Raw genomic sequence first — 24,512 nt, 5'->3', positions numbered from 1 at the left:
CTAGCAACTAATGACAAACAGTTATTTTACTTTAAAGAACTCAATTGGTTGACAGCTATCAGGCCTCAGTTCTGTTAAACAAACATTGTTTTCTTCAAAAGTAGGAGAGAATTAATGTTGCACAATGATCCATCAAACTTTCACAACTGAAAGCTCTTATAAAATTACAACAAACCAAAACTAATTTAAACATTTTTTTTCTTTTATTTATTTATTTATTCTTTTTTACATTTCTTACATTTACATTTTTACTCTCTCTGCTGTATTTCTACATTGGATCTTCTGGAGTCCCAGACTTCCCAACATTTGTGTCTGTTGAGTTTGTTGACAATATTAAAATAAGTCATTGTGACGACAAAACCATCAGAAATGTATCCAAACAGAAATAGATGAACTTTACTTTGGAGGATCCACAGAACTGGGAGAGTCAGACTCGGGTCTGTTTGGTGAACCAGCAGCTAATTTAGGGCCAACATTAAAATAGCAAAGCAGCAACTGAAGGTTAGTTCATGTTTGTCTATTACTGGATGTCTAATCAGAAGTGGGCCACAAAGCAACCCTGGACAGAATTTTGTCCCAATTTCAATTAAGTAATTAGTTAATTAAAAGGCAGGAAATAAACTGGAGGCAAGATTATTTATCTGGATTTCTCCAGTAATATTTATTTGGTGATTTGTGGCTCTCTAACACATATAGCATGAATAACTTGTAACATAAATTTATGGTGATATCAATATAATTATTATTAATAGTTAATCATAAAATATAGTTTTTATAATTAACTATTTAATTTATCAGTTATTTAATCCGAAATAAATGTAGATTTAACTTTCTTTTTTCTTTTTTTGTCATTTTATGCTATTGCTTATGTGAATCTGGGACTCATTCTTGATAAACAACAAATTTGAAGTTTTGATATTCTGTGTGAAGTTGTGAAATTAACTGCTGAGCGCCCCCTGCTGGATACATTAAACAGCAGCACATAATAGGGCCATTATACTGTAGATAGAAAGTAAAATTACGAGAAAAAATACATTTTAACGTTATTCTTAGAAATTTTCTAGAAAAAATTAATCTGTTTCAAAAGTCAAAGAATGTTGGACATTTGGACATTTTCAGTTTGAATAATATTTCTGGTAGGAACAATTCTGTTGCTTTGTTGTTATTTATTGTCACTTATTGTTGTCTTTGTAATGCTTTAATACACATGTATATCTTCAACATTTTTAAATTAACCCACCCAAGTGCACATTCCTTTGTACCACATTACACTATTTTAAAATAAATGCACAGTATTTATATTGAATTTTTGCAAAGTTTATTACAATGACAGTATGTTCATTCTGTTTTTATATTCTATCTTTTTGTGAACCTATTTGCATTGATTGCCTGTCACTTTTCTGCTGTTGCACCAGATTTTCCCCACTGTGGGACAATAAAGGAATTTCTATTTCTAATATCTATAGAGCAAAAAACGAGAGAGAGATTTGTTGTTGGAGGTTTTTGTTATTTCTAATCAGCAATGGCTCTTCCAAGAAAATATGTCAGAAGGAGTCATACAAAAAATGTTCAATCATTAAGTTCAACAATTGGTCAATAATTTATATTGAGTTAAAAAGAAAAGAATCAAACTAAATGTTCAGTTTGATCTTCTGACGATTTGTGACCTTTGAGCCACAAATGTTCTCTGTTAATTTTAATCAAAACTTCATGTTATATAATATAAAAATGTTCTGTTTGTGTTTTACCAGTCAGTGTACAGCTGTGAGTGGGATGATGAAACTGAACAAATAAATGGATATAAATAATACGATTATGATGGAGAAGATTTTCTAGTGTTTGACCTGAAGATAGAGATGGAAAACTGTAAAACCTCAAGGCTTCATCAACAAACACAAGTGGGACCATGACACACATCTGATTGGACAAATTAAGGATTACCTCATCCAGATTTGGTCTCAATAGCAAAGAAGGATGGGAACTATCAGAGAAGTTTTCTGTGAACAGGAAGAAATCACACAAAAATGGTGATTCTCTAAATAAAGTTACAGATAAAACTGTTCCTTTTTTCTACACAGATCTTCCCTCAGTGTCTCTCCTCCAGAAAACTCCATCCTCTCCAGTCAGTCGCTACGCTGCAGGTTTCTGTCCTAACAGAAATGAGATATTCTGGAGGAAAGGAGAGGAGAGTCATGATCTCACATTCAAAGGAGAAAATCTCTCCAACAATGACGGGACCCTCAAAATGAGTGTTGACATTGATCTGTCATCTGTTGCACCTGAATGTGTGAATGTCTGAATAATAAAAAAAACTTTATTAAATAGAAACTAGCAATTTATGGACAAGGGGTGAACTGTTTATTTTCAGTTGAAGTCATATCAGTAAAAAATATTCCACCAGAATCTTCCAGAAACTGATGCTGTGATTTCCATGACTACAACGGACTGACGGCCCGTCCAAGTGACCCCGCTTCTCGCCCGATACCCGCTGGAGGTAGGCAGCAGGTAACGAGCTTTCTCTCTTTACCCGCTACCTCGCGGCCCCACTAGGGACAAGGGTGTAAGAAAATGGATGGATGGATGGATGGATGGATGGATGGATGGATGGATGGATGGAGGAGGTTCTGGTCTAGTTGACAATTTATATTTCTGTTCTTTTCTCTGTGAATCTTTCAGTTGATGAGGTGGTTTTAAAAAAAGTTTTATTGGACAAATCAAAAGACATTTTCTAAGTATAAAAGATTTTCTAAGAATAATTAGAAAATCTATTATGATAAATTTATACAACTGCATTTATATTCAGTTGTATGACTTTATACAACTGAATATAACTGAATATCTAATACAAAATGATATTCCAGCCACTATGGAGGAGGTTAACATCCCTTGTGCTCATTGTCCATATGAATGTAAGTTTTGGATTTTAAAACTTCTCATTTTCTCTCCATTTATAAATAGATGAAAGATTGATTTATTTTACTTTCACTTTTGTTATTAACTCCAAAGTGTCAGTTCTACTCGGTTACAGGTGATGTCACAGAGCAAAGTATAAGAATGATAAACTACAAAACTTTGTGTTAAGATAAATTTTATTTGTAAGTGCACTTAATATCAAGATATTTTCATTTTGAAATATATTCATTGGCCAGATGATTTGTAAGTAATTAAACTTTCATCAATTCATTTTCACAAATATCATTTTGAGAAGTAGTTACTTCCTCATCTTATTTGTTTTGTGGAAAATATCTTTAACAAAGAGTGAGGGAAAATGTTCAAAAACCAGAGAACTAGAGAAATAATAAATATTCTTAATCTGTATTTATTTGAAGGATTTACAGCCTTTTAAGACTCTGTTCACTGAAAAAGAGCCTAAAACAGAACAGCTCAGTTTTATAGGAAAAGTTTCATTCAGTTCACATAATGTGACAATCTGCTTAGTTACAAAACAGATTATAGGTGCATGCTTCTTATTTCAGAAGGGAAATTAAATATTCAAGGACGTCATGAGGGTGAAAACAAGAAACAATTGAATAACTTTATTGTAATACAGAGTTCTCTGAATATGAACATTACACAGGAATCTAACACTGTTGTGCATTGATTTACTCATAATCATAGTAACCTTAAAATTTTCCACCATATTTGGTATTCAATGGTAAATCTGTCTCCCAAAAATGATTCAAAAATCCTCTGGACACAGAAATTATAAAGCAGAAGCTTTAAATCAGCCAAAGTGAAGTTACAGCAGAGAAACATCACCAGGTTTGGCTAGAATGGATTTGAGGATCCTGTCCTTATATTCTGTCAGAGTGGTACCTCCTTCTTTTCTTCCTATCCTCACACCAACCCTCAGGGGTCACCAACAGGTCACCCAGTATTAAGCTGATTCTACACTGTAGAGCATCTGCTTGGATTTCATAATCATGATTAATGAAAAGATGAAATTATATCAGGCTTTTCAATCCTCAAATTGTTCTCAAAGATGTTTTACAATAAAATCAGTCATTCAAGCACAGTTTGAAAAAAGTTAACACATATTTACACACATAAATACATCCTCACAGGTTTCCATGGTAATAATCTCTACAAAGCAAAGAAAAAATGCATCTCAAAGTAATAATTCAATTTAAGAATAACACACATAGTGAGAAAAAATATGCAAGCTAAATGTTCTAAAGAATGACTGTAAATTATTAACCACTTTTTAAAAAAAAAAAGACTCGGACTCACGTTGATCGTTCTCACTCTGACAACTTGGATGTTTTCTATTGGGCCCCAAACGTCCCAAGATACAGAAAAAATGGTACCACTTTTATGTTTAGTTGTTCTCCAACATGTCCCTCTTGTGTTATGGAAAAACTGACGTAAATGTAAGCATTTCAACAATATAGAACATTATCTGTGTTTAGTATATTTTTAATAAAATGTCATCATATTTGAATAACTGTAACTCGATAAAAATCTCATGTTTTGCTTCTCCATTATTTTGCTAGTAAGGATTTTCCAGCATCTATCAGATTTAGTTTGATCTGCTCATGTTGTCATTTAGACACAATTTTATGTGAATCATTAATCAGAAAAACAATTTTATGTAAACCGATTATAAGAGTCAAAAACTTTATTACTTTGTAATAAAGTTGCATAATGCTTATTTCAAAGATTAAGCCATGCAAGTCTAAATACATGTAGCCAATACAAAGAAATTACAAATGGCTCATTAAATCAGTTTCAGCTTAATGAGACATAAATGATATGTTATGTATTTAATATGTACTTATAAAATACATATTTAGATTTTTGCTTTTTTGTTTTATTTGGTCATCTGGATGTATAAACTCACTGAAGTGAATGACTTTAATTCATATTTTATAATTTTACTGTGAAATGTAAGGTTTGTAAAAATTAAATGATAGAAAATTATAAAGTCAGTAACTGAAGCCAAATCATTTTTCATTGTGAAAAGTTTCCTTCATTCAGTTTTCAGAAACCAAATTAATATCCAAATATTTATGTTGTAACACCAAACCTCTGTTTTTATGAAACGCTTTTATTGATAAACTCGTGTATCTGTTTGTATTTTTGAGTTTAAACTCTAAAAACGAAGAAAAACAAAAACTTAGAACATGTTAGAAGAATCTCCCTGTGTGAAGCTCAAACCACTAGAGGGCGCACTTCACCACAGAAACTCTCTGTGCTCAGAAATGAAGGCGGTGAAAGTCATTCAGTATTTAATTGGGCCAAATATTAGAACTGGAGGTATGATAATTAAATTATTCTAATTTGGCAAATAAAACTAGAAATTAATTCTTTCTTGTTTTACCAGGAAATTGAGACTAAAATACAATAGAAAGTTTTATCAGTGTTAGAAATAAATGGCAGTAAAATCCTCAAATATGAGGAGAGAGACTGAAAATCTCTCTATGGTTCTGAAAACCATCAAAACGCGTCAGTGTCTGACGTCATCACCTGATATAAAACCAGAAATAGTTTCATTTTCGATGACAACCCCAACAGTGAAATTTTACCTGGATTTAGGTGACGTCACCAGACAGAAAATTGTTCATTGGTTCAGATTCATGTTGACGCCCCTTTAAGATCCTAGATGAGAGAAATGATCTGTGATATGAAGCTCAGTCTCTGATTGTGAGCAGCGGAGCTGGACCGCAGTACGATGGACAAAATGCTCGGTTTTGTGTTTTTGCTTCTCCTGGGAATCCACAGCACTGAAGCTGGTAAGTTAGAAGAATATTTATAAATTATTATGTTTGTGACAATTTACAAATCTAGTAAACTTCTGGTTTAATGTGTAGCTTAATAACCAAACAATTAGGTAAGTTTAAAAAATGTCCCAAACAAATCTTAAACATTTAGGCAGTTGATTTGGAAAAAAGGAAAAAAGTAGTTGATTTAAGAAACTATTTGTTTTCTCTTTACGTCACTATTTAGTAAACGGAACATTTTTGCAAAACGATGCAGGAAAGTCGGAAATATGTTAATGTGGAGCAAAAAATGTAAAACACTGAAACAAAGAAATATGAGATTTGATCACAGGTACATTATTTTGTTTAACTTAGGAACTTTGCACCTCATGCGATGTCGGACAATTTTTATTTATTTGCTTATTTATGTCAACAGTGACAAAGATTTTCTTTCTGTTTCAACATCAGCTCACTTTTCACCATAAAACATATTTAATAAAATCAAGTTGAATGTGACGTTAATTTGTAAAAGTATAAATATTATTCTAATTCGACAAATAAAACTAGAAATTAATTCTTTCTTGTTTTACCAGGAAATTGAGACTAAAATACAACTGAAAGTTTTTTCAGTGTTAGAAATAAATGTCAGTAAAATCCTCAAATATCAGGAGAGACTGAAATACCAGCTTCAAAAATAATAATGAAAAAACCTCTGAAATTTATGTGTTTTTAAAATTCAAACTATAATTAAACAGTAGAACAATTTAGTAGCAAATTTATATGCAACATATTGACATATTGTAAATTAAGTATCTTTTTATCATTTTATGTAGGTATATAATAAATAAATGCAAAGCAAAGCTAGCTATTTAAAATAGAATAGAAATAGTTTTATTACATAAAACTGAATGTAATAAATATATGAGCAATAAAATGTTTTGTGTTTAGTAAATACAGCCTGAAAAATCATCATAGTAATAAAAAACTTTTTGAATCTTTTTTATGTTAAAATTGAATTTTATTATTATAATTGATAAAGTTGCTGTTTGATTTGTTTAAGTTGTAGAAAATGTTTAATTATTTTATTGATTTGTTTAAATTCTTAAACCACATTGTCTTTTTTCAGTTTCCCACTCTCTGAAGTATTTCTACACTGGATCCTCTCAAGTCCCAAACTTCCCAGAGTTTGTGGTTGTTGGGTTGGTTGATGATGTTCAGATGGTTCACTATGACAGCAACACACAGAAAGCCGTGCCAAAACAGGACTGGATGAGGGACAACACGGATCAGCAGTACTGGGAGAGAGAGACTCAAATATTTCTGGGTGCCCAGCAGATCTTCAAAGCCAACATTGAAATTGCGAAGCAGCGCTTCAACCAAACTGGAGGTTTGTGTCGATTTCACTGTTTATTGATAATTTTTGTTGTTGCTTATGGGAAGTAGGACACACACACACACACACACACACACAAAAACAGATATTTAGAGACCTTTTGAGGATATGAATTAAAATTAAATTAACTTTGATTTATGTAACATTTCTTTTGCTAACTAATATAATCATTTATGTCATTTTACCAAGATATTAACTTACATTAATTAACAAAACAAGCGCAATAAATAATTTAGAAGATCCAAACTGAGAAAGTTTAAAACAACAACAATAGTTAATATAATTGTTACAGAAGTTATTGGCATTGAAAAGTTGCTGCCAATATTCTCAACATTATGTTCTATATTTTCACCAAAGCTGTTTAATTGTATTTATCATGGATAAAGTTCTTCTGTGTTAACCAGGTTTAAAATAGTGCAAAAACCCTGAAAAACTAAACCGGCTCTTTTCTCAGGGGCGATTCTAGGATTGATGGGTTCTGGGGGCTTTTGCCCCAATGCTGAGGGAAGCTGGTTACGCTGCATGATGAAACATTTTCAGACAAAATGTCTGGGAAGTTATTTAAAGTCATTTGTAAAACATTTCTAAGAACCTGATGTTTGACCCAGTTTAAATTCTCCCTCTTTCTCTGGAAAAGTTGTTGAGCCTTTTTTTCCTAAAGTTTTAAAATGTTTATGGTCAAAACAACTTCATGAGTTTTATACATAAAGGAAGTAACTAGAAAAAAGGGCTGAAACGATTCCTCCAGTGATTCGAGTAGCTCGATTATTAAAATTCCTGGAGGAAAATGTATCTGCCTCGAAGCTTCGTTAAGTTATATTTTATTATTTAATGCACCGTGTTCTGGCCGGGTCGTTACTTGAGCTGCGCAGCTCTCTCATTTCTGCCTGAGTTGTTGACGAAAGCTAAGTGTTAGCAGCATAACGTCCAGTTTTCAAGTTTGGCCTGCGAGGATTTTATTGATTAATGATCATGTCCGGGTCTTTGTCGTTTTTCGGGGACCAATAAACATCCTTAAAATGACTGGCGCGATGCCTGGAGTACGGCAGCTTTTCTCCTCCTGGAGCTGCTGCCTGGTGGCGGTTCAGAGCGCTGCAGGTGTTTTTATACAGGTGAGCTGATAGACTGAACACGGCGGGTGGCTGAGCATTAGATAATTAATGTAAGTGTAGCTTTACGGACGAACCAGAAAATTCATCATCCTGGTCTCAACAAATGTGGCGTCATCGTGGCGTTAAATAGCTGGTAGATGTTTCTGTGTGTGACGAACGAAGGAGTCAAATCCTGTCGCTGACATGAACAGAAAATCTATAAATGTCTGGGCAAGGTGAGAGTTCATCTATTAAACTGACTGGAGATGAAAACATAAACTAAAAGCTGAAGCATAGACATTTTTTTATAAGCGTATTTGTGAGCCTTTATTATTGAATTGAATATAATTTCAGATTCTTGTATAACTTTTCTTCAGGTCAACTTGGAAAGTGAGCTTTTATTGTTACGAGTTAATTTGAAGAAAACTACAGAAAAGTTAGTTTTCTGTAGCTCAAATGTGAAAAATTGGACTGATGTTGATCCGGTAGTAATAATGCTGTTATGTTAGATTTACCAATGTTTTATTTTATCTTTTTTTTTTATCTGATTACTCATAAGAATAATCGATAAATTACTCGATTACTAAAATATTCGTTTACAAAAAGCTGTACAAGAAAATAGTCATGATATAAAAGAATGTATCAAGTCTATTTTGTTCTATAGATTTTAGTTCTAGGAAAACAAATTGTTTCTCTAACATGAAATAATAAATATTCAGAATCTGGTGCTGTAGTTTGATCAAGTGCAGCAGAGAAAATCTGAGAAGGTTTGAAGTTTCCTTCAGTTTTTTTTTTTTATCACTGTCTTTTTATTGAGTTTTTTCCTTTAATACATACAGTTTGTGAATACAAAGAAATGTTTATCCAACACAGACATAAAATAATACACAAAAATAATAAAAAATCCCTACAAAGTAATCCTATTTAGCCCACCCAGGTCACGGCCCAGTAGGTCCACGCACTACATTCCTATCCCTGACAGAAATCAAACACATTTTAATAAAATTAATTAACTTAATTAATCTGGAGCATTATTGCATGTTTTGAAATGAGTCAAGAAAGGCCCCCATGTTTTTTCAAATGTACCAGTTGAGTGTAGAAGAGAGCATCTAATTCTTTCCAGTTTCAAACTGGAAATAAGGTCACAGAGCCACTGCTTGTGAGTTGGAGGAGCAGCACCTTCCACCTGGTCAGAACTGTTCGCCTCGCTATCGGTCAGCAAAATGCCACTGCCCGTCGTTTAGAGGCTGGTAAATTCAACCGCTCACCACTGAAACCAAAGAGAGCCAAGAGAGGACCAGGTGTTACCGCCACTCCGGCCAACCCGGACATCGTACGGAACACATCTGTCCAGAACTGACCAAGAGCGGGGCAGGACCAGTACATATGAACTAGTGTGGCTACGCTAGTTTTACATTTGTCGCAGTAATGGGGTGACTTCTGGATAGAAACCAGATAGTTTGCTTTTGGAGAGATGGGCTCTATGTACTACTTTGAACTGAATGAGACAATGGCGCGCACACAGAGATGTTGTATTCACCAGTTTAAGTATAGAGTCCCATGTCTCATCCACTATAATCATATTCAAGTCTTCTTCGCATGAAGTTTTAAGTTCAGGTGAGGAGGTCTCTTTCATAATCAACATTTTATTATAAAGCCATGAAACCAGCCCTTTACGAGTCGGGTTCAATAATAGGACGGTTTCCAACAGTGTATGCTCTGGCGGAGAGATAAATGAGACTGAATAAAGTTTCTGGTTTGCAAATATCTTAAAAAAAAGGATTTAGGTAAACCATATTTATTGCTAAGTTCCTCAAATTCTTCTCTATAAAAAGGTCCTTAAAATAAATAAGCCCCTCCGGTGCCTCTCTAGGAAGACCCCATCCTGAACAGATGGTTTGAAAAAATGGTTAAGTAAGAGAGAAAAATCGTGAAGTTTAAAGTATTTCCTAAACTGGCCCCATATTTTCAGCGAGTCTTTCACTACAGGGTTTAAAATAGCTTTAGATGAAGAGAGTGAAAGTGGGGAACAGAGCAAGATGGATGGATGGATTGTTACCACTGCGTAGCTCCATAGCCACCCAGTCAGGACAGTCACCCCGGTTATAGTAAAAATACCAAAACACTTCAGCATCTAAGGTTGGCGGCCCAATAATAAAACCAGAAACTGGGGGAGGCAAACGCCCCCTGCTGTTTAGGTTTTTGGAGTTGTAATTTATTAAGCCTTGGGCGTTTACCCTGCCAAATACAAGACAAAAGAGTCGAGTCCAGCTCATTAAAAAAGTATTAGGAATAAAAATAGGTAATGCCTGAAAGAGGTATAAAAATGTGGGCAGTATATTCATTTTAACTGAGATGATACCTGGAAAAGTTCGTCCACTTTGTGAGGATCCCTTCACTTGGTTCAACAGTTGAATCAGATTCTCTCTGAACGGGTTTTTATGTTTTTGTCACTGTGATACCAAGAAATGTAAATTTTTGTCTTTCAATTCCGAACGGCAGATTAGCTAAATCTGACATACAGTGATGGCATAGTTTGGAAAAATAACTTTAATCGGATTACTGATTACTCTTTGAAAAATAACGTAGTTAGATTACTGATTACTTGATTTGGAAAGTAACTAAGTTACATTAAAAGTAACTTTATTAGTTACTTTCAGCAGCTGCTAACAACAACGCTTCCCCTCCTGTGAAAATTACATTGATCTTTGCCAAAACTTAATTGCAAGTTATTTTATAATGGAAACATCAACAAAGTGTCTCCACTTATATGGTTGAACTGAAGGGGAGATTGTTTAATGGTTACAACAGTACAAAGAAACGTTAGTAATTTGTGTGTTTTTGTTTGGTCCACTATTGTCTGGAAAACTCATAGAAGGATTTTAAAGCCTCCAGCTCTCCCCCAGCCTCCAGGTTCTGGGTTTGGTGTCAGCGCGGCGCAGAGCTCCTCCTGCGGCTCCACAACTCATGTGGCTGCTGCACAGATTTGTGACACTTATCTTAATATTAATAATTATAATGGCGTTTAGTTGCACAACTTTACGGACTCGTTCATTCGTGGCTGTTTTCATGTTTATTGCGCTCTTCATATTAGTCTCGATGTTTGCAGTTTTGTGGATAGCTCGACGAAATTCACAAGTAATATATAAACTTGACATTAACAAAGACACAGCGGGACGGATCATCCGGGAAATGACGGACAGGGAGAGTCTGACTAAAACTCCCTTAATGACGGACAAATTCTGGGATTTCTTATGAGTCTCTGCTTATTTCCAAGCCCAAATGAGCAACTTCACGTTCAAAAACGAGCCCAAAAAGGCTCAACCTGCCACTCATTAATCTGGCAAGCGACTTTAAAAAAAACAAAAAAAATAAAGCCACTTATAATAATCAGATTTAGCAACAGAAACTCAAAATAGTTCCTGTTTTTCCACCAACAAAATGCGCATCTTCCTCCTCGTTTACATTTCTGTAGCTGCTGATCCTGTCGCAGCGAGACGTCGGTCACTCGACGAGACGCGTAGAGGAAATAAAATTAAATTCCAAAAGAAGATTGTAACGCAAAGTGATTTCGATAAGAAACTGTAGTCTGCCTACTGGATTTGAAATAGCAACGCGTTAGATTACTCCTTACTGAAAAAAGTGGTCAGTAACTATTACTATTACAAAGTAATGCGTTACTGATGTCACTGCTGACATATTAGCTTTATTGCCTCTGGGGGAAAAGCTCACTTTTGGTGAGGTTCAGCTTATATCCAGAAATCTGACCAAATTGACTAAATATATCGAGAGCAAAAGGCAGTGAGGCTGATGGTTTGGAAATAAAAAGTAAAAGGTCACCTGCATAAAGCGACACTTTATGTTCCATGTCATTCCTCCAAAAGCCAGATATCTCTTTACTGGTTTTAATGGCGAGGGGCTCTGTGGCCAGATCAAAAAGCAGGGACTCAGAGGACAGCCCTGACTGGTGTCTCTTTGTAATTTAAAACGTTTTGAGGTCTGAAAATTGGTACGAATCGTGACAGACGGTTGCTGGTATAATAGTTTAATCCATGAAATGAAGTTTCCTCCAAAGCCAAATCTACTAAGAACCGTAAAAAGATGGTCAAACTCAACCCGGTAAAAGGCTTTTTCAGGGTCCAAAGAGGCAACACACTCAAACACACTCAGCCGAATCTGTGGCGCTGGAATAAACGATATTAAGCAGCCTTCTAACATTAAAATATGAGTGCCGACCTTTAATGAAGCTTGTTTTCGAATTCTAGAAATAGTTCGCCTTGCCCTAGAGCCCTTGAGCATGGTTGCTAATAGTTTATCGGGTTTGTCGCCATGCACATAAAATCTGGATTTGTTGTGTAAAAGCAGGCGTTCAGCTGAGTGTGTTGTCAATAAGTCAAGCCTTGTTTTAAGTTCAACACGTCTTTTGAACAGTTCAGGACACTGATTCAGAGCATATTTTACATCAACCTCTTTGATTTGTTGAATTAGGTTGTTCTGTTCATAGGTGGACTGTTTTTTAATTTTGCTGAGTAGGCAATAATCTGGCCTCTAATGTAGGCCTTAAAAGCATCCCATACCACAAGGCTGGAGGTCTCGTGGAAGGAGTTAGTAGCAAACAAGAAACGTATCTCATCCTGAATAAACTTTAGAAAGTTTTTATCAGACAGCAGGGTTGAATTGAACCCATGGTCCAGTTCTTAGAGGGAGGTGAGGAAGGGACAGAGTGAGTGGGGCGTGGTCTGAGATAACGATGCTTCGATAGTCACAGGAACGTATCTGCTGCAGCCATTTAGAATCTGTAATAAAATAATCAATTCTTGAATAAGTTTTGTGTACATGTGAAAAGTATGAGTACTCCCTCTTGTCAGGATTTAAAGTACGCCACACATCACACAGCCCGTACTCAGATAGAAAGGTTTGGATGACTGATGCAGATTTGCTTATGGCATTACTTTTAAGGGATGAGCGGTCCAAAGTTGGGTCCAGCCAACAGTTAAAATCCCCCCCCAGGACCAGTGAGTATTTATTGAGGTCAGGTAGGAAAGAAAATAGTTGTTTAAAAAAATTCTCATCATCTGTATTAGGAGCGTAAACATTGACCAAGGCGACCAGAGTGCCGTGCAGTTTCCCACTTACTATAATAAATCTGCCGTGTTTATCAGCCACCACATTATCGGCCTCAGACGGAGTATTCTGGCTGATCAGTATAGAGACCCTCGTGCCTTAACCTGAAAATGGGAGTGAAAACATTGTCCATGCCAGGAGACGACTCCCGTCCAAGCTCCTGATGTGAGTCTCCTGCAGAAACGCCACATCTGTATTAAAACGTTTAATATGGGAAAAAACCTTCCTTCTCTTCACTGGGTGGTTTAAGCCTTTGACATTCCAACTTAAAAAATTTAAATGCTGACTCATGATTTCAGAGTTTGCGTGTTTCCCTACTTTGATAAGTACGATAGCAGTATAGCAGGCAGAGATTGAAACAAGAGGTGAAGAAAAGTTACAGAACCCTGCGAGACCCCAGGCTGTGACCTTAGCCTCACCTTTAACCCCCACAAACATAAACAGCTGCCAACCAAAAAAACAACAATGTGGCAGCAAGCTCTTCAAAATGAACATGCTCAGAGATCCAATCTTCCAGTAACCAACAACCTCAGAATAAGAAAAAACAGAACTGCCTATAGCAAACTAACCACTGCCCCTAGTGGGCATGCAGTAGGTGTAGACCCCCCACACTGATATAGATTTTGGAGACATAGTTTACTGGCTGTCATGAACATCGTAGGAAAATAGTAATGCAATAAAAATTAAAGCAACCTCAAGAAATAGCATGGAAAGAGGCTCCAGACACTGTTGGGACAGAACAAACATGTATTAATAGAGCTGCCCTTCCATTCATAAAGTCCAATACCAACCAAAAGGATGGACAGAATAAGTCCATTTTAAATAAGGTAATATGACAAAAGTCTATATTTACAGCACCTACTGCGCCCTGAGGAAAAGCAGCCTGTGTGTTTCTGCCCTCGGTAGAACGTTGCTGCTTTATTGGTCTTCCTGTGGTTCTGGAGCCTCTTGATGAAATGTTGATCCTCCTTCACCGAACCTAGAAATCTTTGGCACCGCTGGATTTAGTAATGCGAAGACGGGCTGGGAAGAGAAGAGCCGGCTTCAAGCCCCGCTTGTAGAGCTCCGCCATGGTGTCCTTATACTCTGCGCGCTGGGCCAGGACGTCTGGGCTGTAGTCCTCCACAATACGAAGAGACGCGCCTTTGTAGTCGAGCTTTCCTCTGTTCCTGGCTTCCCTATGATGAGGTCTGTGGTCAGGTATCGGTGCAGGCGAAGGATCACCGGGCGAGGTGGACGTCCTGCGGGCCGTTTAGCTGCCAGAGAGCGGTGCTCTCTATGGAGCTCTGGTGGAGACGGAGCTCCTCTTTCCCAAATAACTCGCAGAGAAAGTTGGAGAAAAAGTGAGTAGGGGGCAGTCGGCCCACTTTCAGTGTCTTCGGACAGACAGAGGATGTGGATGTTCTGCCGCCTGCTGCGGCTCTCCAGGTCGGTCACTTTATCTTTTAGCTTAGCGTTGTCTTCACGGAGAGCAGCATGAGTCTTCGAGGCTGGCGGCTCGCTGGCCCAGATCTTCTGTTGCGAGCTCTAAGGAGGAAACTCGCTCTGCCGGTTCCTCCAGGACCTGAAGAACCTGGTCCAGCTTGGAGCTCAGCTTGTTGGCAGAAGATTTGAACTCAGATTTCAGATCCTCACCGTGCTGCTGAAGAAGAGCGATGACAGCCTCTAGCGTTAAGCTAGTGTCCTCCTTCTTACTTCCTTTCGCGCTCTTACAGGCCGTCACTAGTGGATAAATAATCAAAAACACTAGCCAAGATGTTTTTGTATTGATAGGTGGAAGAATTAGTTTTCTGTGGGGTGAATTTAGTTAAAAGGCTGGATGTTTCCGGAGCAGTCCGTTGCTACGTCCGCATGGCAAACCGGAAATCTCCCCTTCAGTTTTAACTGTGATAAAAAACAGGAAACACTAACAATGTTCTCAGCATTTAGACACTGAAATCTTTTAAAAATGTTTTTTAAAAATCATGTTGTTACTTTTTTCTGAGAACTTTGCTGAGTCTCCATACAGAGACATGAATGAGAAACAGAGAAGGAACCTGAGAAAGGAGATGTGGATCCGACCAGAACAGAACAAATCAGCTGTTTGAAAAATAAAAATAAAATAAAGAAAAAAAGCAGAGAAACTTCAGAGAAAATTTGATGTTTCTTTCATTTAATTTAAACTGATGAAAACAGTAAAAATCTTCCAAGTTTTTCCACTTTTAGACAGTTTAAATATTTAGTGAATAAAAAATCTGAGGTAGTTTTCGCTGAAGGCGTCGCAGCGTCTTCATCCACAGCAATATGAATAGAAACAAGAAAGAAACTCTGAGGAAGGAAAATCTGGGTCCAAACAGAACCAGAACCGATCAGATCAGTGGTTTTATCCTATCAGCCTCTGAAACATCAGAGGAAGTTTGATGTTTCATTCATTTAATTTAAACTGATGAAATACTGTAAATAGTAAAATATTCTAAGTTTTCTAAGATTTTAGACGTTTTGGATTTTTAAATCTTTACTGAATAAAATTTCAGAGGAAGTTTTTTCTGAATGCCTCACATCGCCTCCATTTACAGTAACAGTAACGATACACAGGGAAGGAATCCTAAAAAACGAAGAACTGGGTCCAACCAGAACCAGAACCGATCAGATCAGTGGTTCTATCCTGTCAGCCTCTGTGGTTCCTCCAGGTAGATGTTCTGGGTCCAACCAGAACCAGAACCGATCAAATCAGTGGTTCTGTCCTGTCAGCCTCTCTGGTTCCTCCATTAGATGTTCTGGGTCCAAACAGAACCAGAACCGATCAGATCAGTGGTTCTGTCCTGTCAGCCTCTCTGGTTCCTCCAGTAGATGTTCTGGTTCCTCTCAGGTTCTCCTCAGTCCACAGACTGAAGTTCTGCTGCTGGACTCACCCTGATCCAGACTGGGAGAGGAACTGGACCAGCTGGTTCTCCTCTCCACACGGCCCAGATTGAGTTACTGGTGGAGTTAATGTTTGTTCCCAGTTTGGTTCTGGTTCTGCTGGTATCAGAGCTGCAGGATGTTTAACAGTGAAGGTTATTCTGGGATGTTTTGGACTTAAAGCAGCAGAGAGATCAGAGCTGAGAGACGATCAGAGCAGCAGCAGTGATGATCCTCCAGAACCAACCAGAGAGGAGATTCATCCCAGCTGGAGCGTTAGAGTGACCCCCACCTGTTTCTGAGCCGCCGTTCCTGCAGAGATCCAACCTGCAGCTGAACTCGGCTTCAGAGGAAACTTCTAGAAAACCTGCAGCTGAAAGTCTGCAGAGGTTCTGACCCGATGAAGGTTCTGAGGAGCTCCAGTTGTTGTGATGTTGGAGGAAGAACTGGGTCGATCCGGGTCAGCAGGTCCGGAGTCTTCCTCAGTGTTTCTGCTCCATCGTCTTCATCAGAGAGGAGACGGACGCTGTTAGGACAGCCGTCTCTGAGGTCTCCACATGTTGCCATGGAAACACATTCAGACCCTCTGATTGGCTGTGAGGGGAACATGTGACCTTCAGTCCGACCTGGTACCAGACAGAACCCGGTTCTGCTGTTAGCGGCTGGAGAACAGAACCTGAGATCAGAACCGCTGCAGAGTTCTGCCTCAGCGGTTCTGTTCGCCTCACATCAACCAGCAGAGATTAGGAACACTTTCTCACCAGAACTTTAACAGAACCGCCCCGCCCGCAGGAACCCGCTCCACCAGAACCGGGTTCTGGACCGAGCCGAGCCGGGCCCAGCAGGATGGAGACGCTGCACCGTCAGCTGTGTTCTCAGAGGAAACCAGTTTAAACCAGTTAACAGACAGAACATCAGTAAAACCGTCCCAATCGGACCGAGCAGAACTTTACTGAACAGAACCCAGTTTGTTTGGTCCATAAATAAAAAGTAAAACTACAGATTAGATTAAATCAGATTAAAATGACTGATGGCTGTCAGGAATATCAATTATCTGATTATTGGTGAATTATTGATCCTTAAATATCTATTTATAGTTAACATGACATCAGATAGAAATATAATCTTTACTCTAATTAATAAAACTTCCTGAATTGTTTAAATATTTGGTTAGAAGATTAAAACAATGATCAGATAAAATAAAACCTAAAATCTGAAATTTATTTGATTTCCTGAAAACCTTCAGACATCAGAAAGTTTCCCTTCAGGAAAAAGTTCTGCTGTTCTTAATGTGAGCAGCGCTAACGGACCTGCTGGCCCGCTTCCTGCTGCTGCCGCTCCGACCTGGAAATGCTGCCGACCCTCATGGGTTTCCATGGCAACCTTTAACCAAACTGGGGGGAAAAAAACCTCATTGGTGGAAAGAAAGGTCCAAATCTGTTCTGGTTCTGGTTCAGTTCAGAGATGTAGAAACTGCAGCTGAGAGGCAACATGACCCGGTTAAAGCCGGTTCAGTCTCTCATTCCAGCTGCTGGTTTATTGTGGATCAGAACCGACCAGTGAAGCAGCAGAACCAGAACATCCGTTAAAGACGCAGCTTTTCTCCTCCGTCTGTCCAGAGACGGACAGAAATGAGACGGGGACGGCTTGTCTCCTCCACGCTGGTAGAGAAGAGTTGGACCTTCTGGTGCCGCAGCAGAACCAGCAGGTCACATGACAGGAACCAGAGCGGAAGGTCAAACCCAGGCCCGGTTCTCCTCTCAGTCGCTGTGAAACCCAGGAAGACGGGAGGAACCGGGTCCAGCAGACAGAAGACGTCCTCCTCCATCCAGTGACAGCAGAACTTTGAGCCGCTGGAAGCAGCTTCTCCACCAGGTCCAGCAGGTCGGATGAAACTCTGGCAGAAACCAGTGAAACGGGTCAGACGGTTCTGAGGGTTTTTCCTGCAGCTGCTGGGATGAAGCTGCTTTTCCAGGAACGACGACCTTCATCTCCTTCAGGCTCATTTAACAAGCAGCAGCTCAGAGCAGAAACAGTTTGTCTGGTCAGCAGGAAGCTGCAGGAATCAGGTTCTGATCATTCAGGCGTCTGGCAGCAAAACAGAGAAATACTGACCCGAGATCAGCTGGACCGGGTCGGATTATTCAGACTGATGTCAGACTGATCACAAACAGGTTTTATTTGATCAGGTTTCCTCTGATCAGCAGGAAAACCTTCATGTTCATCAGCTGGTTCTGATTGAGCTGCTTTCTAGAGAAGGAGCTGCTGGGTCAGTGGTTCTGGTCGGAGTGAGGAGTTCTGTAGGCAGGTGTGTTTGTTTCCATGTGTGGAGTCTCTCCAGAACCTCAGAGCAGACAGAACCAAACTGAAGGAGGAGAAACACAGAGATGGAGAGAAGAGAAAATCAGCTGAAACTTTAGTGACTGAGAGGAGAAGAAGGAAAATCAGAGAACGTTGGATGTTTAGTGAATTAAATAATCTTACACTAGGTCAAAAAGTAGGAAACACAGAACAAATTTATTATGATTACTTTGAAAAATATTAAGTTATAGTCACCAAACTTTGACTGCATAAATTCAGTGGTATTACACAGGGAACAATTGCTGAACACCTCAAGAAATAAGCTACAGAAGGCTCAAAAAATGACAAAAGTTTTTAGTAATTTGAAAACAATTCTGCATGTGTGCAAGTTATTGTTAGGTGACTTAATCTTCAGAAGGTCTCTAAAAATGTTTCTCATTATAGATCTTATTCAAGACATGTGTCATGATGGATAACACCAAAGAACTCCCAGACCTACAGAACCATGTTGTTACAAAATATATGAAAGGCAAAACAATCTAAGCTTCTCAATTTTATAATGACAACCATTGAAGTTATAATCCAGAGGTTAAAATAAGCTCAACAATCCTGTTCTCAAAAGATTTCAAATTGCATATTAAAGCAAATTTAATGTTTGCTACAGTAAAATGGAAAAATATAAAATATAATGCTGACTCAGAAGTTTATTTTAGTTGTTTGTTCATGCAGTTCATGTGTTAAATTAGCTTCAAACCGTTGGAATAAAATGTTCTTTCCTTATCAAAGCATTTTGTCTCCATTTTAATAAGAGCAACTGACTTTCTTTGATATCAATGTTATTAACGTAGAACTTTTTCTGTTTGTCTCAGGAATTCACTTGGTGCAGAGCATGTATGGCTGTGAGTGGGATGATCAGACTGGAGAAATTAAAGGTTTCCACCAGGATGGTTATGATGGAGAAGACTTTATAACATTTGACCTGAAATCAGGATCCTGGATCGCACCAACACCAGAGGCTGTTATCACCAAAAACAAATGGGACCATGATAAAGGTTTTAATGCAAACCGTCTGAACTACTACAACCAGGAATGTCCTGACTGGATAAAGAAGTATTTGAACTATGGAAGAAGCTCTCTGATGAGAACAGGTACAGTCACATTACCTGATTTTTCTTCTTTCAATTTCTCAATGTTTTTTTGTTCTTTAAATCTTTTTTTTTTCATTTGTATTTTATATTGGTCACTCATGTTTGTTTGAATCTGTTTAGTTTGTATTTTTCCCAAATGTTCTTTGACTTTATTCTACCTTTTATTTATGTGGACAGCAGTCAAACTTTTCTGTCACAAAAGTTATAAACAGTGTGAATCTTATCCCTCTTTCCATCCCCAGTTAATCCCTCAGTGTCTCTCCTCCAAAAGTCTTCATCCTCCCCAGTCAGTTGCTACGCTACAGGTTTCTACCCTAGCAGAGCTGAAATGTTCTGGAGGAAAGATGGAGAGGAGATTCATGATGGTGTGGAGAAAGGAGAAATCAAGCCCAACAATGATGGAACCTTCCAGATGAATGTTGACATCGATCTGTCATCTGTTGCAACTGGAGACTGGACCAAGTATGAATGTGTGTTTCAGCTCTCTGGAGTCAATGAAGACATGACCAGTAGACTGGAGAAAACAAGAATCTTGACCAATGAATGTAAGTAATTATGTAAAATGCCACATTTTATTTATAGATACTTGCTAATTACAAAATTACATCTACCTTGTTTGTGTTTTTAGATTTACTTTCAGTTTTAGGTCGTAGAATCAGAAACAGTTTTTTTTTCTTAGGATTTTTCTATATAAATGTTTCATAAGATAAATGTAAAACAAGTAATTTCCTACTAATACAATATTCTCCAGTTGTTTGTGCATCTTTGTTTTATTAAACAATACCAAATTCAACTAAACCTTTCTAGTTAATATTCTGGTTTTGGGTTACATTAATTTTCATAACAACTTCATGACATTTGAAAATTGCTATAAGTTATTAATAAAATTACACTTTACAATTATAGTTACTAAAGGGAAACACATTGAAGTCCAGAAACCAGGACAAACAAAAGATGAACAAAACAAAAACCTGGTCATGGTGTTTAGATGAAATGGCATAAAGAAACCTTGACATGATTGTGACCTGGTTTGTTTTCTCAACAGCAAATATCACCAATGTGATCATCCCTGTTGTTGTTGCTGTGGCTGTTCTTGGTCTCATTGCTGTGATTGGATTCATTATTTACAAGAAGATGAACGGTGAGAAATGGATATTTTGATTGTTGAGCTTTACCAAGTGAGAAACAGACCTGCTTAAACATTAAAGCTATGCATCAACTTGAGACACTGACATGCTAATATGACGACATGCCATGATTTAGACCCATGTAGTTAGCCTAGGTTTAAACCAAGCAAGACTTTCTAGCCTACAAGTAATCTAAATTTAGATTTAGATTTTCTCACTACTCATGACCCTTAACAAGAGTCACAATTGGTCATTTTCTTCCTCTCTAGCCATTGAATAAAAATAATGACAGAATGCATTCTGTGTATTTCTTGATTCGGTTGTTAATTGAAACAGTGTCTCATATCAAAATAAGATTAATTCATTTTTTTCCTTAATAAAACAGATTATTTCCAATTATAAAAAAATATCCTCAATTCACACACAACAATAAAATCAAACCTGCTAAATCTGCTGAGCTAATAGATTACTAGTCCAATTAATGATATTTTTTGGCATTACTGGTAGGAGACAGCACACTGTAAAACATTTGAAGGTGGTTTAACTTGAAAATGAAAATGAAAGTCCACCTACTGCCTTGAAAATGCAATTAAAGTCAACAAAAAACTGTTTTGGGTTTAACTCAAAAATTAAAGTTCATGAAGTTGATTTAGCAACAAGAGACAAGTTGTCTCCTGTTCTGACATTAATCTTCAATTGTGAGTTTTAACTTAATACAGAATTTAAACCAAGTAATTATTCTACAATATGCAAGATAAAACTTCCCTCACCTAGTTGAAGGAACACAAATCTTTCTATTATTTTCACTCACATTATCAGGCTAAAATAACTACTTATTATTATACAGTTTAGTAGTTTAGATTTCTGATCAAAAACATTTAAGCTTTGGAAACTGAGAATTGCATTAAAATGAACATTTGTCCTAATAACACGACAGTCGGTAAACTTACATATCACTCATGGTGCCACACAGGATACAAAAATATGCTGCTAAGCAACCTGGGAAATATTTCCCACTCCTGTCTTTTTCTTTCAATTTTTTAAGTGCTAACATAAAAATCCAGTTTATTCAACTTTTGAAGGTATGACAAAATTAATAAAAAGTTGACACAACTTGCTACTTTAAGTTTATCTTTCACAAATTCACATTTAGGTTCGATCTCAAACTTACAAGATGTATTTGATTTAAAGAGTAGAAGATAGTTGACACAATTACATGTGGCTTCAATGTTTTACAGTGTTGCTGAGGAATAGTGAGTTTCACAGGTTGATTTTTTTGTCTTTAGTTGAGATAAAATCTGGTGATGTCAGCTAAAACCAATTATGGATTTGAAAAATGATCAAATTTCAACTAAATATTTATCAAATCTAGCTTATGTTTGGAAGAAATGTAAATTATTTGGAGGTTTGTTCATCTAAAATGCTCACTGGGTTGTTGTCTCTGTAGAGAACAGCAGAAGTGGAAGGACTTTTTTTTTCAGGCAAAATCTAAAGTTATTTTTTTCTATTTGTTTCAGCCAAGCGTCCACCATCTCGTAAGTAAAGCAACTCACTATCCAATCTGTTTTTATCTTTAGCTCTGTAATTTCCTAAAGTTTATATATTTTATATTGCTGGAGGTTTCCTCAGAATGTTTTTGTACTTTTACATCGGTTTATAAAAGAATATTTATTCACACATTTCTTGACATTACAGCTGTGGTAGGAGGTCAGGCTCCAGAGGAAACCCAGTTTCTTCCACAAGCATGAAAATGCAGAAACAGACCAATAAGCAAGTGAGTTGCTGAATTTTTTGAAATATAGAACATGTATGTAAAAATGTTTTGGTACCTGTAAAATTTGGAGGCATGTTTGAAAAAAAAATCATTTGATAGTTTTAAATGGGATATTTATTATCATGCAACATTTTTTTAAAAGTGATAATTTCATAAACTCTTCTCTAAAATCACTATTTTTGGAAGATGGTTATTCAGTTTTACTCTTTGGAAAAGACCATTGATATAAACCCAGTTATTCTACTTACTAACTGGACATTCTGACTTTGTAAACCGTACATGAAAAAGACGGTAACACTTTATTTGGTGAGATGTGCATAAGACTGACATGACACTGTCATAAACATGACGTAACACCTGTTATGAAGATGAAGGAGTCATTATGAATGTTTAGGATTGTTGTTGTCATGACGTGTTATTCGGTAAATAATGACATTTTTAATGCAAAGTTGACAATTTTAATGGAGTTTTAATGTATCTTTGTATTAATAGTGTTGTTAATTACTGAATGACACTTCAGTCATAAACATTCATAAAGACTCCTTCATATTTATGACATGTGTTATGTCATGAACATGACATGTGTTACGTCATGTTTATGACATGTGTTACGTCATGAACATGACATGTGTTACGTCATGAACATGACATGTGTTACGTCATGAACATGACATGTGTTATGTCATGAACATGACATGTGTTACGTCATGTTTATGACGTGTTATGTCAGTCTTATGCACATCTCACCAAATAAATTGTTACCACAAAGACACTTCTTCTTGTTATTGGTAGAACATTTTTATGGATAATATGGAATAACTCAATATTAAAAAAAGAAATATTGGATTGATTTGTAATTTCTATTGCCAAAGCAAACTATTGAGTAGTGTAATTATGGAAATTATGCTGAAGTTAAAAGAGATATATTGCATTTCTTAGCAAACTGTTAGATCTGGTAAAATTATCCCAATTATAATCAGTTAAAATAATTGATCAGATTCTAAAACTCATCACTGTTGGGGAAATAAGGCAGAGCAGCGCAGTAAGAGCTAAACATGTATATTTATCCTACATGTAATAATGTTACTTAATTGTTTACCGTTATTCAGGTTTGAAATTGAGCCTGTTGCTGGTTTGAAAGTTTGTGATTCTGTTGGTCCTTTTTATTATGTGTTGTGTTTTTATCCTCTATGCAAAGCCAAAGGCAAATTTCCACATGTATTTGTAGACCATAAAGATTAGTACTATCATTATTATTACTTAATTCTGTCTTTGAATTTATTTTTGTCTCATTAGTAATTTACTGTTAAACAGAGAAGCTTAGACTTTATCACAGTTTTGGTTTCAAAGGATATAATTTAATTAATTAAACACGTAAAATTTCAGTGCCTTTTCTTTGACTAAATATTTTGTCTTTTTGTCTTTGTAGGTTCATCAATGAAATTTGCACTGATCAGGAAATGGCACCACTTTCTCTATTATTGTTAAATTGTATTTCTTGTCATGTTGGACAGCCGTACATTAACTGGTTCAAATGCTGTTAAATCAAATGGGATTATCATATTATTTTTATGGTCTGGAAAAATGTTGATATTGTTTTTTTAGCAATAAAACTGAGCTTTTCATCCAAACACAGTAACTGATAACTAAAGCTCATATCTATAAAATCAAACATTTTATCTCTGGAGATTTGGGTTCTGTGCCAGATAATTTAATATAGTATATTTTGTTTATGTGTGTTAAACCTTTTCTGATCCAATCAACTACCAGTACATTAAAACTTCTAGCTGTAATATAGTAACAGGGTTAAGTTTTGCATCACAGTGATCATTACACATATAGATTTGATTTCTAGATGTGGCAATATTCACCTGATTCTCATAAATATTTTGGGTAAATTGTATTTTTTTTTCTTTCCTCACTTTTAGCTAAGTTTCTATTGTTTATTTTTGACTTTTAGTTTTTCTTTTAATTA

At 36.7% G+C, this 24,512-nt stretch overlaps 1 protein-coding gene across 2 annotated transcripts; it reads left to right on the top strand.

Moving 5' to 3' along the window:
- The first annotated feature begins 5,589 nt into the window (after nucleotides 1–5,589).
- Nucleotides 5,590–24,164, top strand: LOC114156480 (class I histocompatibility antigen, F10 alpha chain). 2 transcript variants are annotated; one of them, XM_028036945.1, is made up of 8 exons: nucleotides 5,590–5,732; nucleotides 6,826–7,086; nucleotides 19,358–19,636; nucleotides 19,879–20,181; nucleotides 20,682–20,777; nucleotides 22,281–22,298; nucleotides 22,459–22,537; nucleotides 23,967–24,164. In XM_028036945.1, the coding sequence occupies exons 1-7, from the start codon at nucleotides 5,672–5,674 to the stop codon at nucleotides 22,509–22,511; spliced, it is 1,071 nt and encodes a 356-aa protein (XP_027892746.1). In that variant the 5' UTR covers nucleotides 5,590–5,671; the 3' UTR covers nucleotides 22,512–22,537; nucleotides 23,967–24,164. The 2 variants fall into 2 exon arrangements, with proteins under 2 accessions (XP_027892746.1, XP_027892745.1); XM_028036944.1 differs by having other exon boundaries at nucleotides 20,679–20,777.
- The last annotated feature ends 348 nt before the right edge of the window (nucleotides 24,165–24,512 follow it).

This window comes from Xiphophorus couchianus, chromosome 13, assembly GCF_001444195.1.
Source record: "Xiphophorus couchianus chromosome 13, X_couchianus-1.0, whole genome shotgun sequence".
Classification (NCBI taxonomy): Eukaryota; Metazoa; Chordata; class Actinopteri; order Cyprinodontiformes; family Poeciliidae; genus Xiphophorus; species Xiphophorus couchianus.
Note: the sequence above shows the minus strand (reverse complement) of the source record. Positions and strands in the feature narration are given on the sequence as shown.